The 16705-nt window shown below is 35.8% G+C and overlaps 1 protein-coding gene across 2 annotated transcripts in view; it reads left to right on the top strand.

The window, feature by feature from the left end:
• Positions 1-16705, top strand: part of INTS8 (integrator complex subunit 8) — a 51885-nt gene that overhangs the window by 16128 nt on the left and 19052 nt on the right. For both annotated transcript variants that reach the window (XM_049853787.1, XM_049853786.1), the window contains 5 exons: positions 8612-8682; positions 9063-9238; positions 10688-10821; positions 12648-12758; positions 16107-16308. In XM_049853787.1, the coding sequence (XP_049709744.1) occupies positions 8612-8682; positions 9063-9238; positions 10688-10821; positions 12648-12758; positions 16107-16308 (694 nt within the window). The remainder of the gene's footprint in view (positions 1-8611; positions 8683-9062; positions 9239-10687; positions 10822-12647; positions 12759-16106; positions 16309-16705) is intronic.

Here is a 16705-nt window from a genome sequence, read left to right as displayed (position 1 = left end):
TCTCTAGCCTCTCATGTGAGCTTGAGAATCTGTTTCTACTAGATCTCTCTACCTCTTTCTTTAACATTGTTTACACTGAGAAATAATTTATAATAGATGTTGAAAGAAGTACAAAGAGCACAAATACACCACTTAATTCCAAAAACATCAGTACTCTACAAGCTCCTTTTATGCTCTTTACCAAACAAACTCTCTTTCACTTGAGAAAACCACTGTCCTGACTTGTGGTAATCATTTCCTTAGTTTTCTTTATGGCTATATCGCCTTTATATGCACTCTTAAAAAGTAACTTAATTTGCCTGTTTTGTTCATATAAATGGGATCATACAGTATGTATTCTTTGTCTTCTTCCACTCAACATTATATTTATGAGGTTTATTCAAGTTTTTGTGTATAGACACAGTTCTTTTTTTTTCTTCATTGCTGTAAGGTGTTACTATATGACCATGCCACAGTTTATTTATCTATTCTTATAATGGTGGACATTTGGGTTGTTTATAGTTTTTGACTGTTACACTACTTGGAAAGTATTTGTACATGTATACTAATGCACGTATGTACCAGTTTGTCTATGATATATACCTAGGGAAAATGTATCTGCAAAAATAGTAGGTAATATCAAAATGGTTATACCAATTTATATTCCCATCGGCATGCATGAGAGTTTTCACTGGTCAGCATTCTTTGTATCACTTGGTATTGTTAAATTTGCCTGACAGATGGTTGTGCAGTGGTATCTCTTTGAGTTTTTAATTTCCATTTTCCTTATTACCAAGAAAATATTATTATCCTTTTTTTGCTCATATGAATTTAATCCTTCGAGGTGCCTGTTCCAAGTGCATGCTTCATTTTTCTATTGGATTATTTTTTTTTTTGGAAGGAGTTTTTTTTTTTTATCCTGACCTTTGTCATTTTTAAGTATTGAGGTTATCTTCTCTGAGTTTTTCTTTTAACTTTTTTTGTATCATTTCAAACTTAATTTTCATATAATCAAATTTATTGATTTTTTCCTCTGTGATTAATAATTGCTGTATTTGTTTAAGAAAACTTTCTGAAGTCATGAAGACAGTTTTATCTTTTAAAAGTTTTATAGTTTAGTATTCCTTTCAGATTTTGGTCTTTAAGGCATCTACAGTTGTGTTTTTTTTTTTTTGGTATCATGCGAAGTATGACTGTGTAGTTGTTCCAGCACCGTGTATTGAAAGGTCCATCTTTTTTCAACCAACTGACAGTGCCATCCCTGTTGTACGCCAAGTTCCCAGATATGTGTTGGCCTGTTTCTGGGCTGTGTCTTCTGGACTGCTTTTCTGTTTTTCTCTACGTCGATATACCTGTGTCTTGATATCATCTGGAGCAAGTCCTCCTATCTTGTTTTTCAAGATTGTCTTGCTTATTCTTGTTCTTTGTATTTTCATGTAAACTTAAGACTCAGATTGTCAAGTTTCACAAGTAGGCATGTTGAAATTTAGTTTGGAATTAACATTAAATTTTAAAATGAGTTCTTCCCAATTTGGAAAGAATTACTATCTTTACAATAATCAGTGTTCTAACCCATGAGCTAGTGTAGTATGGCTCTTGATTTATTTAGTCATTCTTGGATGTCCTTCAGAGTTTTATAATTTTTCCATAGAATTCATACATAAAATGGTTTATACATTGGTATAGAGGTACAATTAAACTCTGTATGATGATTTTGTATCCAAGAACTTTTCTAAACTCTTAAAAATTCCGTTAACTTATCTGTAAATTGTATTGTTTTTCTAAACATACAGCCTATTTGTGAACAAGTGAATTTTGTTGTTTTTGTTCTCCTTTTCTAACCTTTTACTTGTCATGTCTTTACTTGTCTTGTTCTTGCTGTGCTGGCTATGATCCCGAGAAGGGTGTTCCGTAGAAGCAGCAATAGTGGGCATCTAATCTCCTTTCCAGTCTCAGAGGGAAAGCTTGCACTATATTCATTAAGGATGATGTTTATCGTAGGGTTTATTCTTTTTTGTACATACTCGTTATCAGATTAAGAAAACTCCCTTCTGTCCTTAGTTGGCTGAGAGTTTTTTGATTTTCCTTTTAAATCATGAGTAATATTTAAATTTTATTAAATACTTTTTTCTGTGCCTACATTTTTTTTTTCTTTTTTTATGGAGATAGTCATGGAACTTTCTCCCCTAATCTGTTACTGTGGTGATGTACATTAATTTATTTTCAAATATCAAACTACCTTTACATGTCTGGAATAAATCCAACCAGGTCATGATCTTTTCTAAATCTATATTGCTGAGTTTGGCTTGCGGGTATTTTAAGGTTTTTTATATTCATATGTGAGATTGATGTGTGTATTTTTTTCTTGTCCTGTCTTGATTTTAGTGTCAAGATCATGCTTGCCTCATAAATAAATTGAGGCATGCATCTTCTTTCTTCTTGCCTGGAAAAGTTTATGTAAAAATGGAATCATTGCTTCTTTCAGTGCTTGGTAGAATTCACCAGTGAAGCCATCTGGGCCTGGAGATTTTTTTATGGGAAGGGTTTTGATATTGTTTGAATTTTGTCCGTGATTACAGGGCTATTCTGTTTTTCTCTTTTCTCTTGAGTTAGTTTTGAAGTTATTTTTAAAGAATTTGTCCACGTCATCTAAATTTTTTAATTTATTAGTATCAGAGTTTTTCCTTATCTGTTTAATGTTTTTAGCATCTATAGAGATGTGTCTTGTTTTATCTTTTTCTAAATTAAATAATGTTTTTGTATTGATGTAAGATTCATGTAACATAAAATTGACCATTTTAAACTGAACAGTTCAGTGGCATTTACTACATTCACAGTGTGTTATGTAGCTGCCATCTCTATGTAGTTCCAAAATATTTTTATCACCCCATAGGGTCGCAATGAGTCGGAACCGACTCGATGGCGCCCACCAACAACAAAGGAAACCCTATACCCATTAAGAAGTTACTCCCCACACCCCTTTGGGAACAAAGGAAAATGAAGAAACCTAAAGATACAAGGGAAAGATTAGTCCAGAGGACTAATGGACCACATCTACCACGGCCTCCGCCAGACTGAGTTTAGCACAACTAGATGGTGCCCAGCTACCACCACGAACTGCTTTGACTGGGATCACAATAGAGGGTCCCAGACAGAGCTGGAGAAAAATGTAGAACAAAATTCTAACTCACAATAAAAGACCAGACTTAACTTGCCTGACAGAGACTGGAGAAACCCCAAAAGTGTGACCCTCGGATACCCTTTTAGCTCAGTAATGAAGTCACTCCCAAGGTTCACCCTTCAGCCAAAGATTAGACATGTCTGTAAAACAAAATGAGACTAAAGGGGCACAGTAGCCCAGGGGCAAGGACTAAAAGGCAGGAGTGGACAGTAAAGCTGGTAATAAGGAACCCTAGGTCAAGAAGGGGGAGTGTTGTTGTGTTGCAGGTTGTTAACCAGTGTCATAAAACGATATTCTAACTGTTTAATGAGAAACTAGTTCTGTAAAGTTTCATCTAAAGTATAGTTAAAAAAATAAAAAAAAATCACTCCCCATTTCACTCCCCTACCCTAGCCCCTAGAAATCACCAGTCTGCTTTCAGTCTCTATGGATTTACCTGTTCTAGATACTTATATCATATAGTTGGAATCATGCAAGATGTGGTCGTTTGTGTCTGGCTTCTTTCACTTAGTGTAATGCTTCCAAGGTTCATTCATGTTGTAGCATATATCAGTACTTTATTCCTTTTTAAGGCTGAATAATATTCCATTTTATGTACATACCATAATTTAAATAACTTTTTTAAATGAGTATTTTAGAACCCACAGAAAAGTTAGACAGTGGTGCCATAGATCATAACCACTACTCAGGTCAGCCATTAACATTTTGCTCTATTTAGTTCCTGTTGTTCTATCTGTGCTAAGAAACAAAACATACAGATACTTTGGAACCCTCCCTCCAGCCCATTTCCTGCCATCCTCTTCCCAACGGTATCCACTGTCCTAATGACGATCTGTACTCTTCCGTGTAATGTTCTTGTACTTTTAATATATCTGTATATATTTATAATATACTGTTACATGCCAGGGACTGTTCTGGACACCAAGCAGTACCAATAAACAAAACATAAGAATGCCTCCCTTCATGGAATCCACATTCTATATAGGGGTGTGTGTAATAACCAGTTTATTGATCTTTTTTTTTTTTTAACTATAATATTGCTATTTGTTAAACATACGATTTATCATCTTATCAATTGATAGACACTTAGATTGTTTTTAGAATTTCTCTGTTACAAGGGTGTGGTGAACATCTTTTCTAATCCCTTTTGTGGCCAGGTTATATGTCTAGAACTGGAATTGCTAGAAAGTACAATACTTTTATATTCAGTTTGAATGCATTGTCTTCATCCAGAAAAACTTGTTTCTCTAATGTTGCCTGTCATCCTTCCAGTTATGGGGCTAGTAACTTTCACCTCTTTCTCTCCCTCTCACTCCTAAATCCAGTTTGATCACCAGGTTCTCATGATCCTTCATGAAAGGCTGTCATACTCTTGGGGTTTCTCCAGGTTCTGTCAGGCAAGTAAGTCTGGTCTTTTTTTGTGAGTTAGAATTTTGCTCTACATTTTTCTCCAGCTCTGTCTATTGTGATCCCTGTCAGAGCAGTTAGTGGTGATAGCTGGGCACCATCTAGTTCTCAAGATGCTCTCATCTCTCGTGTAGCCTGATGAAGTAACTTTGTAACTGCCTTCTTTTATCTGTTCTCCATCTCTAGCTTGTCCTCACAATGTGTTTCTGTAGTTATTTTTCTATTTTAAAAACTTAATCTTGTTACTTTTCTGTCTTCAAACAAACAAAACCTTATTGGCTCCCATTTGTCTGGAGAATAATGTTTCTTGATCATGAGGTATTCTTTTTTGCCCTGTTTTTTTTTTTTTTGGCGGGGGGCCGGGTGGGGAGGATTTATTTTCCTGGTTCCCAGAATGATTAAGGAATACATTTCTCTAGATTACACCCTTGTGAAGCTATCTCAACTCCTTGACTCTACTTCTTTTTCCCTATAGCTGTTCGAGCTTAATTTTATAGCACGAGTATTGTGATTATTTTTCCCCCACTCTCCCACTCTGTCACCTCAGATGATTAGCTCATCAGGAGTAGAACCCTGTCCTTTCTGGATGCCTCCTCTTTTACCTGTCATGGGATGGATGTTCAGGGTTGGAATGAGAGGATTTTTCATAGCTGATTGGTTTTTAGAATTGGAATGCTTCTCCTTTTTCAGTAATTTAAAACTCACTTTATTTGAAGAAGAAAACGATTACCTGTTTTTATTCATATGATCTGTTATGTTTGCTAGTCATAGATTAACACACATTCCCTAAGTTGTTCCATGACACGTGTACAGTGCACCTCTGTGTGAATAAAAAATCTATTATGAAAGGAAAATCAACTATTCCTTACCTTAATAAAATATTTTATGTATGACAGCAAACTTAATAAAAATTTATGTATGCAGTGGAACAGAATTCTTAGAATGTAAGTATTTTGTACATACTCCAGAGTGCTCAGATATGATTTATATGATAGGTTAGTCTATAAATCAGAAAATGGTGTCTGGACATAGTACATTTTAAGCACTGTTATAATTCTTCTTTTTTAATAATAGCTTTCTCAAGACGGAATTTACATAACATACAATCTACCCATTTAAAATGTGATCTCATATTCCCATAACTAGTTCCTGTTATGCTGTTTTGATTGTTTATTTTTTGAAAACTTGGTTAGTTTCTTAAGCATTGGTTATGTATTCACTAACTATTATCAATTATTTTTTTCAACCATCTAGATGAAATTTTCTCTCACTTCTCTGATAGGAGCTACTGATTACTGCAATTGATCACTTCATGTAATTTGTAGCAAAAGACTATAAATTCTTGAGAAACTGTATAGTGTGCTAAATAGATTAGTCTTTTAAAAATTTTTAATTTTGTTGTTGAGGATACACGTAGCAAAACATACACCAGTCTAGCAGTTTCTTCATGTACAATTTAGTGACACTGATTGCATCCTTTGAGTTGTGCAACCATTCTCAGCCTCCTTTTCTGAGTTATTCCTCCCTCATTAACATAAGCTCACTGCCCCGTAAGGTTCCTATCTGATCTTTTGAGTTGCTGTTGTCAACTTGATCCCATACAGATAGTTCTTAAAAGAGCTAAACTGTTGTTTGGTTTTACAGTGACTTGAAGGGATATTTTTGGTTTAAGGTTTAAAAATTATCTGGGGGCAATAGTTTCAGGGGTTCTTCTACCTTCCATGGCTCCAGGAAGTCTGAAGTCCATGATAGTTTGAAATTCTGTTGTACATTTTTCCCCTTTTGATCAGGTCCTTCTGTGGAATCTTTGATCAAAATGTTCGGTAATGGTAGCCAGGCACATCTGATTCTTCTGGTCTCGTGGCAGAGGAGGCAGTTGTTCATGGAGGCAGTTAGCCACACATTCCATATCCTCCTCCTATTCCTGACTCTCCTTCCTCTGTTCCTCCAGGTGAATAGACCAGTTGTGCCTTGGATGGCCAGTTGCAGGCTTTTAACCCCAGGCACTACCCAGCAAGCTAAGAGGGAGAACAGAAGCACTAAACATGTTATTAGGCCAATTAACTGGGATTTCCCATAAAACCATGACCCTAAACCTCCAAGCCAAGGAACCAAATCCCATGTGGTGTTTGGTTTTACATAAGTAGCCTTAACAGCTATTCTTTTTTTTTATGGTCATTGTTGTAAATGTATCTATCACAACTTTTGCCAATTCACCTTTTTATAGGTGTACAACTTATTCACAGCCATTACAGTAATACGCTATGCAGTGCTATCTTAATCATGTGATGTTTCCATCACTGTTTAACCCCTTTTTTCCCCTCCCTCCTGCTCCTGGTAACCACTAATACACTTAGGTCTGTCTACATTGGCCTTTTTGTGTCTTTTTATATAAGTGAGGTCATACCATATTTGTCCTTTTATGATTGGCTTATTTTGCTTGGCGTGTTGTCTTCAAGCACCATCTATATTGTAGCACATATCAAGACTTCATTTCTCCCACTGGCTGGGTAGTATTCCATCATATGTATGTACCACATTTTGTTTATCCATTCATCTGTTGATGGGCATTTAGGTTGTTTCCACCTTTTGACTATTGTGAATAGTGCTGCAGTGAACATTGGTGTACAAGTCCCTTTTTGAGTCTCTGCTTTCAAGTCTTTTGAGTATATACCTAGGAGTGGAATTGCTGGGTCATATGATAGTTTTTTGAGGAACCGTTATACTGTCTTCTACAATGGCTGTACTGTTTTGCATTTCCACCATCAGTGGATAAGGGTTTCAGTTTCTCCAGATTCTCGCCAACACTTCTTATTTTCTGTTGTTTGTTCATCTTAGTCATTCTAATGGGAGTGAAATAGTATCTCATTGTGATTTTGGTTTGCATCTATCTGATGGCTAATGACACTGAGCATCTTTTCATGTGTCTGGTAGCCATTCAAATGTCCACTTTGGTGAAATGTCTGCTCATTTTTTTGCCTGGATTATTTGTCTTTTTGTTGTTGTGAAAGATGTATGTATTTTGGATATTAGGTTCCTGAAGATACTTTCCTAGTCAGTAGATTGTGTTCACTTTTTGGTAAAGCATTTTTTTAAAAAAATTTTTATTGTGCTTTAAGTTGAAAGTTTACAAGTCAAGTCAGTCTCACACAAAAGCTTATATACACCTTGCTTCATACCCCCAATTGCTTTCCCCCTAATGAGACAGCCCGCTCCTTCCTTCTACTCTCTCTTTTTATGTCCATTTCTCCAGCTTCTAACCCCCTCTACCTTCTCATCTTCCCTCCAGGGAGGATATGCCAGCATAGTCTCAAGTGTCCACCTGATCCAGGAAGCTCACTCCTCACCAGCATCCCTCTCCAACCCATTGTCCAGTCCAGTCCCTCTCTGAAGAGTTGGCTTTGGGAATGGTTCCTGTCCTGGGCCAACAGAAGGTCTGGGGACCATGACCACCAAGGTCCTTCTAGTCTCAGTCAGACCATTAAGTCTGGTCTTTTTATGAGAATTTGGGGCCTACATCCCACTGCTATCCTCTTCCCTCAGGGGTTCTCTGTTGTGTTCCCTGTCAGGGCAGTCATGGGTTGTAGCCGGGCACCATCTAGCTCTTCTGGTCTCAGTCTGATGTAGTCTCTGGTGTATGTGGCCCTTTCTGTCTCTTGGGCTTGTAATTACCTTGTGTCCTTGGTGTTCTTCATTCTCCTCTGATCCAGGTGGGTTGAGACCAATTAATGTATCTTGGTAAAGCATTTTTGGTGAACAAAAATGTTTAGTGTTTATGAGGTTTCATTTATTTATTTTGTCTTTTGCTGTTTATGCTTTTGTCATAAATTAGTCTTTACTACACAAATAGTTTTTGAAAAGTTCACTTTTTGCTCCCACCCATAATTTATTCTTTGGTCTCATCTCTGCTTCTCTTAAGTTACTAACCAAATCTGTGGTTCTTTGGGTTGAAAAAGGAAAATTTGTTTTTAATTCTTACTTTTCAAAGTGTAATCTACATTTTTTAAAGTACTCATATTCCAGTAAAATTACTCAAATTCCTAGGTATGTTCAAGATCAATAAATTTAGAAAAATCTTCAGATTTGTTGAAAGGAAACATGGCTGCTTTTCTGAAGTAAGTGCCTTTCATTTTCTTCAACTTTGAACTCAGTCCTGTGAGAAAAGTATGCTTTATTACTTGTCTTTTTGTATCTGTTGTGCATATCTTGTAAGCAGACAGCTACTGGTATTTGGGAGCCAGTTAAGGTTAAGTTCAAATCTGTGTAGCCACATGAAACTTTAGGATAAGTTACTTTTTTTGTACTGTATCATTAACTTCACAGTTTTAAATAAGGACCAAAGGAAAATATCAAAATCTGTTTCAAAATATTAATATGTAATTTATGAACGGGTGGCTTTTTAAATGACTTATTAATAAAAATTCATTAATATGATTGTTTTTTTCCCAACTAAATCATACGCTTTTTTGTTTTACAATATTTCTTACTGATCTAGGAATGTTTGTCTGGGGTTGGAAGATCTGCAGCATGTTTTCATGATTTCTTCACATGAGCTTTTCATTACATTGTTGAAAGATGAAGAACGAAAGCTACTTGTTGATCAGATGAGGAAGAGATCCCCTAGAGTAAATCTGTGCATTAAGCCTGTAACTTCATTTTATGATATCCCAGGTTAGCTCTGTAGTCTGATGACTAGCATGTTGGCACATTTTGCCCATCTAGTCGAATTAACCTTGAAATATATTTGAGGATGCCCTCTTTATTTGTTCTAGTTCATACTTATGTTGGTAATTTATAGAAATTTATCTGCATTCCATACACCTACTCCTCACTTATTGACTATCTCGTTATCCGACATTTCACATTTACAACAGGTGTTAAAAAAAATCTGACTGTTTTGAGCATTAACAACATACATCTGGCAGTAACAGATGCCAAGGTGTGAGGCAAGAGTAACACTGGTTGTGACTGTTACGTGTCAGCTTTGCTGGGCCATGATTCTCAGTCGTTTGGCAGTTACGTAATGATGTAGTCATCCTCCATTTTGTGATCTGATGTGGTCATCCACCGGTTTTTGCATAATGACCTGGTCTTTGGAGCCTAACCATGTCAATAAGTGATGAGTGGGTGTATTTGTATTTGTGTATAAGCAGCTAAGTGCTTGCACTCCTGCTGCATCTATGGATTATAAGGATTTAGTCTAGATACATAAAAGATTTTAGCTGGGAAAATAGACCAGGGTAACTCTGCTGCTGATACGTTGTTGGAGGTTAAAAAAAAAAAAAAGTGGGAACTGTAACTTTTATATGTTTTGCTTTTGTTAACTCATGCTTTTATATATTGATATCCTCAAATCACATACAAATTTTTATGCGTTTCAAGCTATACAGTTGATACTGTCTGCTGGCGAAACATTCAGCTTTCGCAACATTTTCATCTTTGCCTTACTATTTCATGATTTTCTTCCATTTTTTGCTGTTATTTTATGAATATAAGTGGAAAACGTAGTGCTATTCGTTAATAAGAAGCCTAAGCTTCAAAACTTAATACACGAGACAATTCAGTTGGTTTAACAAAAGCAAAATTTTAGCTGCTATAACTCTCAGTGGATTTAAAGGGGTTGGCTCTGTCCAGATGTAAAGGAAAGGAATAACATCGACATAAACAAAAACGCTAGAGATGTGCTATTAAAGACTGTACCTGAAAGCTGAGCTGTAATTAGGGATTTTAATGATCGTTTATTGGTTCTCTTGGAGGGGAATACCTTTTAAATATTACTCAAAATTAATATGATGTATTATGTTTAAAAATAGGGCTATCTGTGTAAGTTAACTCTTTCCATACATAACATAGTTCTATTAACCAATTACGGACTATTACCTTTGTTTATATTTTTACTGTTTATTCATTTCCCAGATTCATTCATCTATTAAATACAGATATAATACAAAATGTATTAGGTTTTCTATATGAGGATAAAGTTAACATATAATTTACTTTATGTCATATGAATCAGTTAAGAGCTGCTTTTCACTTATAAATGGAATACTTACAAGCATACAGTTTCTTTTACCTTTTAATTAAATCATTATTGAAATAGAAATCTGTTTTTTCCTTTAGCTTCAGCAAGTGTCAATATCGGCCAGTTGGAGCACCAGCTTATATTATCAGTGGATCCCTGGAGGATTCGACAGATTTTAATTGAATTACATGGTATGACTTCAGACCGCCAATTCTGGACGGTGTCTAATAAGGTAAGAAACCCTGTGTTAAGAACAGGTAAGACCTTTTTGAGAATAAAGACCCCTTGTATATGTCAAAAATTTTAGGACCTTCACATGCAATAATGTCCACTGAGAGAGAATATCTAAAATATCAAAAAAAGAAGTAGTATTTACTATTAGGTTAGTAACATCTAAAAATGAGCTTGTGTTTCATTTATTATCATAGCATCTTCAGGTATTTTAAATACAGCTACAAATATATGTATAGAGTATGCTATTTATGCAATTTGTAGCTGACACAGTGTGCCGTATAGGTTTTTTTTTTTTTTTTTTTTTTAATACAGTTTTGAAGTCTAAAGGCTACAGTTTGGAACCACTTCATTAGAACTTTTTTATAGAATATTTTGTCCTTTAGATATTCTTTTAAAGTTCCCAGTTAATATTTTGAGGTTATTTAAAAGCTTTTCTGCATGGAAAGTACAAGTGGAAATAGCTTCTAAAATATCGTCTCAGAGGAAATGTAGCTAGAGATATAAGGGAAATAGCCCATAGATACAGATGAGATTAAAGTAATGAGCAAAGCTTCTGTATTCTCCTCCTCTACAAAAGATATAATAAAGCAGCCAGAAGTTTATGTATATTTTATGGGATTTAAAACATATAAGTGTGGTGAAATGAAAAATTAATCTGAGTGGTAGTTGAGCCTCCTTAGTGTTTGTGTTATTATTAGCAGTTCTCTTTATAGATGAGGAAGCATAGCATAAAAGTTAAGAGAGGAGGATCTAGGACTAAATACCTGAGTTCGAATCCCAGCTCTGTACTAACTAGCTGTATAACCTTGGACAAGTTAATTAACTTCTGTGCCTCCATTTTCTCATTTGTAAAATGGGGAAAATAGTAACTACTTTATAATGTTGTGAGGATCACACAAATTAATACATGTAAAACTCCTAGAACAGATACTGGCTCTGAGTAAATATTCAGCAAGTGTTAATTGTTAATGTAATTATTAAACGAATTTCAACCTTAGGGAATTTGATTGTATTGCTAGGCCGTTGATGAAAGTAGCACAAATAGAACGCAGTGTATCCTATTTGATTATTTAAAACAAAGCCCATAATTTCACTACTACTTTTGGTCCATGGCTAATAATTCCAAACCAATAGGAAGGCATAATTAAGGTGGAGAGAAAAACATATTTTAGGAGTATAAAGCAGGCATAATAGAGTGACACAAGAAAAAGATGCAGCTACTAGGAAATGTGTCAGTGGGAGCCAGATGCATTCTTTGACATACTGATGTCACAGGGTGGTGGTAGGGCAGTGATCTGATTGATATGCTCCTCACTGCAGTTCACCCCATCCCCACAGACCAACTCTAAAAGACAAAAATACATGGGCAGAAGTTTTTTTTTCTATAGACCACCTTCAGAAGATTTCAGTCTGTGTAACTTTATTATTGGCTCATTATAGTGAATAAGAGCCCTGGTGGTACAGTGGTTAAAACGCTTGACTGATAACTGAAACGGTGGTGGTGTGAACCTGCCAGCCACTCTGCAGGAGATGTGGCAGCCTGCATCTGTAAAGATTTACAGCCTTGGAAACTGAATGGGACAGTTCTCTTCTGTCCTATAGGGTCACTGTGAGTCAGAGTCAACTAGATGCCGTTGGGTTTTTATAGTGAATATGTTCATTTTAATTAGCATTTCATTATGACCATTATTTTCCTTTTTCTTAAAAATGATCTACAGATGATCAGGTATTTTTGTTTTAATGTGATTGATGTTGTTGGAAGATTCTTTACAGATTTGGCTCACTCTGTGTATATGTTTATTTATGTATTTTTATTTCTTCTAGTGGGAAGTACCTTCTGTTTATAGTGGTGTTATCCTGGGAATTAAAGACAATTTAACAAGAGATTTGGTTTATATTCTCATGGCAAAAGGTTTGCACTGCAGTACTGTTAAGGTGAGTAAAAAATACGTATCAACTGCTCACTTATATGCTTCAATAATTTTAGCATGAAACCAGGAATTAGGACCTGTTATCTTTTCTTGATCTTAAAATCACAGTCATAGGCCTAAAAGGGTATTAAAAGGTGTTTTGGTTTGTTCTTTTTCCCTTACCCTCATAACTATACCAAAGTGGTCTTAGGCATATGAATACTGCTCCAAGCCTTTTAAAAATTTAGAGAACATCATTATTTGTGTCCTTTAGGATTTACTTAGCAAAAATTGTATACTAAGATTAAAAACAACGCAAAATCCCTTAAAATTACTTTTGTAGTGTCTTTTACATAAGGAGTTTGTAGTCTATTTGGGAAGATGAGACACAGTGAAATACTAAATTACATAATATAGTATAATTGCCCAGTTAATAGTACAGTTAAATTCTATAGGATTGTTAAAGACAGCATTGGGAAGACAACTCCTGAGCCCAATCTGAGGCTGAGTAAAAGTTAGCTTAGTAAAAGAAGGCAAAAGATATTGAAGGCATGAGGGAAAGCTGAAAGACAAGAAATAAGATGGTACATGAGAGGACTAGAAGCAGTATGCTGTGCGGGTATTAGTGTCAGTTGTTATGGGAGGTGAAGCAGGTGATGTGGCTAGATGGGGAGGCAAGACCCAAAGTGTAAATACCCTGTGAGCTTTGTTAAGGAGCTTGGTTTTTCTGCATCAGCAGTCTTCTATCTGAATTACACAGCTAGAAGTCCAAGGTAAAAGGGGAACAGTTTGCAGCTCCTCAGTTCTGTTTGTACTCTTTCCTAAAATTGATGTAGCTGAAAACACTCCTGCCGTCCACATATCCTGTTGGTTCTTCACTCCCATCCCTCTTCACAATTTCCCTTTTCTTGCTTGCTTAAAAAAAGTTGGGCTGTGGGGTGTGGAGAGTACTGTCTTTATTACTGTATTTATAGTGAGTTTTGAAACCAGCTGGTGTAAGTCCTCCAGTTTTGTTCTTGAGAATCACCCTTTGCTTTACCATATAAATTATAGAGCCACCTTTTTACTATCTATAAAAAAGTCTGCTGAGATTTTTATCAGGTCACAGGGAATCTGTAAATCATTTTGGGGAGAATTTATATCTTAGCAGTGTTGAGTCTCTTATTCCATGAACGTAATATATCTTTGTTCATTTGTGTCTTTAATTTATCTCATCTATGTATTGTAATTTTCAGCATACAAATCTGCATGTGTTTTATTAGATTTTTCCCTAAGTACGTCTGTTTTAAAAAATAGAAACAAAGCTTTCAAAGTGAGTATTTTCACTACAACGTAAATAATATCTTTGCCTTTACTTAAACTTGCAATTAAAAAAAAAAATGTACTTATTTGTGTAGGGGAGTAAATACTTTCACAGAACTGTTTTAAGAGGGAAGTAAGCAAAGAAGGTTTTGAAAGTAGTGCTGTAGACCAGTGGGTCTCTTAAAGTATGGTCCCCAGTGACATTTGGGAACTTATGAGGAATGCAAGTTCTTGGGCCCCACAATAGACCTGCTGAATCGGAAGATCTGGGGGTGGGTTCCAACAGTCTGTTCTAAGAAGCCCTCCAGGTGATTCTGATAAATGCTGAAGTTTGAGAACTGCTGCTCTGTCCTGTGGAAATCTATGAGTCACATAAATAATTTTCTAGTAGTCACATTATAAAAAAATTCCCTAAAAAGGTGAAATTAACTTTAATAATATCTTTTATTTAACCCAGTATATCTAAAATATTATTTCAATATGTAATCAATATAAAAATTACTGATATTTCACATCCTTTTTTTATGTGTGTGTTAAGTCTTAAAAATTCGAGTATTTTACATTTACCAAAAAAAACCCCAAAAACAAACCCATTGCTGTTGAGTTGATTCTGACTCACCAGCGCCCCTCTTTTTCTACTGGTTACAGTTCATATGCTTATTAGCTGCATGTAGCTAGTGGCTACAGTATTGGACTATGTAGTTCTGGGTAATTGTGGACCATTGGAAAGTTTGTAATAGAATATAACTAATTACATCTGCAAAGTCAGCAACTTTTCACCTTCTACCCCCAAAATAACTGACTCAGAAAGACTATTCTGCAATTTCATATGCATGGTCTCATTTATTATTCACAACAAAACTTGGTAGAAGGTGTTACATCATTTTTAAAGGTGAGAATTCAGAGATGAATAGGCACATTCTTCAAGGTCATATAGCACAAGTGTTAGAAGGGATAGAGAGTAGAGAACATATTGGGGAAATATTTAAGAGGTAAAATCTAGAATTGCTTAATAATTAATTTGATGTGGGAAGTAAAAGATGAAAGATTTGAGGATGGTGCTCAGGTTTCTGGTTTGGGTTACAGGACAATGGTAGGGCCAGCAACTGAATTGTGCATAAAAATATTTTTGAAGAGCAGATTATGAGTTCATGTTTACACTGTTTAATTTGTGCCTGCAATTGGCAACATGAGCCTGAAGCTTAGGGTATTGTCTGGGCTAGGGATGCAAATTTGGGAGTCATTAGAGATCACCTGAGGAGAATATCCAGAGCGTGGAACCCTAGGGAATGCAAGCTCAGGTCCAAGAATGAGTGGTGTGATGGGTATGAGGACCAGACAGACATAGTCAGCAGTAGCTAAGGCAGTAGCGAATGTCATGGTGAAGAAAGTGGACAGCACTAGGATGCGGCACCCAAGTCTAGTAAAATTACTGAAAAGTGTTCAGTAGATTGGACAACTAGAAGGTCTTTGGTTAGTGTGAGCTGTTTTTTCAGAGTGATATATTTAGAAGCTGGATTGTAGGAATGAGTGAGGCATGTGAAAAGAGATGAGTGATGACCACTCTTTTGAAAAGTAGAATGAGATGGGTGGAAAGGGCTTGGATAGTAGCTGATTTGATTTACTCGATTTATTAGTCCTTTTGATTTATTAGCCAATTATATAGGCTTATAGGGCTATGTGCAAAGATTTTAGAATGTGAAATCTGTTAAAGAGTCTAAGATCTAATTATGAGCACCTTAGGTAGAGAACGGGCTTGTTATGGAATTTTACATCTGTGTTAATATAAAAGTCTTTGTTTTATGATTTATGTAAAACTTACTGTTCAGTAATATAGTATGTATTTTATATCTGTTGATTATTGATTGTTATAAAACTGACAGAGGAATTAAATATTCATTGGAATAAATCAGCAATAAAGAGACGATAAAAAGATAATCTAGTCTCACCCCCTAAGATAGCCAATTTTAAACGTTTAAATTCTTCTCCTCTTTGTTCTGTTCTTATACAGACATATTTTTTGACTCCAGTGAAAAGGTGATCCAGACAGTTCTGTTATTTCTTTTTATAGGACTTTGCCCATGCTAAACAGCTATTTGCTGCTTGTTTGGAGTTGGTGACAGAGTTTTCACCAAAACTTCGTCAGGTCATGCTGAACGAGATGCTGCTTTTGGATATTCATACATATGAAGCTGGAACAGGACAATCAGGAGAGAGACCTCCTTCTGACCTTATAAGTAGGGTTCGGGGATATCTGGAAATGAGACTTCCTGGTAAGACAGTGTCACAAAACCGAATTTCAGAAATTCAGTCCTTAAATGATTGTGGAAGAAAACGCAAAAGAGCATTTAACTTTTTCCCAGCTATAAAGTTCTTTCTTTCCTGAAACAGAATTTGGGTGTGGAGTTCAATTGAGAAAAGTGCAGCAAACTGTTAGTTCCCTAGGGCTGCTGTATCACAGTAACATGAACTAGGTGACTTAAAACAGAAATGTGCCCTCTCACAGTTCTGGAGGCTGGAGGTCCCAAATTAAGGTGTTGGCATGGTCGTGTTCTCTCTGAAGTTTCTAGGGAAGAATACTTCTGGCTTATTCCTAGCTTCTGGTGCCTCCCAGCAATCCTTGGCATTGCTTGACTTGTAGCTGCATCACTCTGATCTCTGCTGCTGTCT

Source organism: Elephas maximus, chromosome 15 (genome assembly GCF_024166365.1).
Source record: "Elephas maximus indicus isolate mEleMax1 chromosome 15, mEleMax1 primary haplotype, whole genome shotgun sequence".
Classification (NCBI taxonomy): Eukaryota; Metazoa; Chordata; class Mammalia; order Proboscidea; family Elephantidae; genus Elephas; species Elephas maximus.
This window is presented reverse-complemented; position numbering and strand designations above follow the sequence as displayed.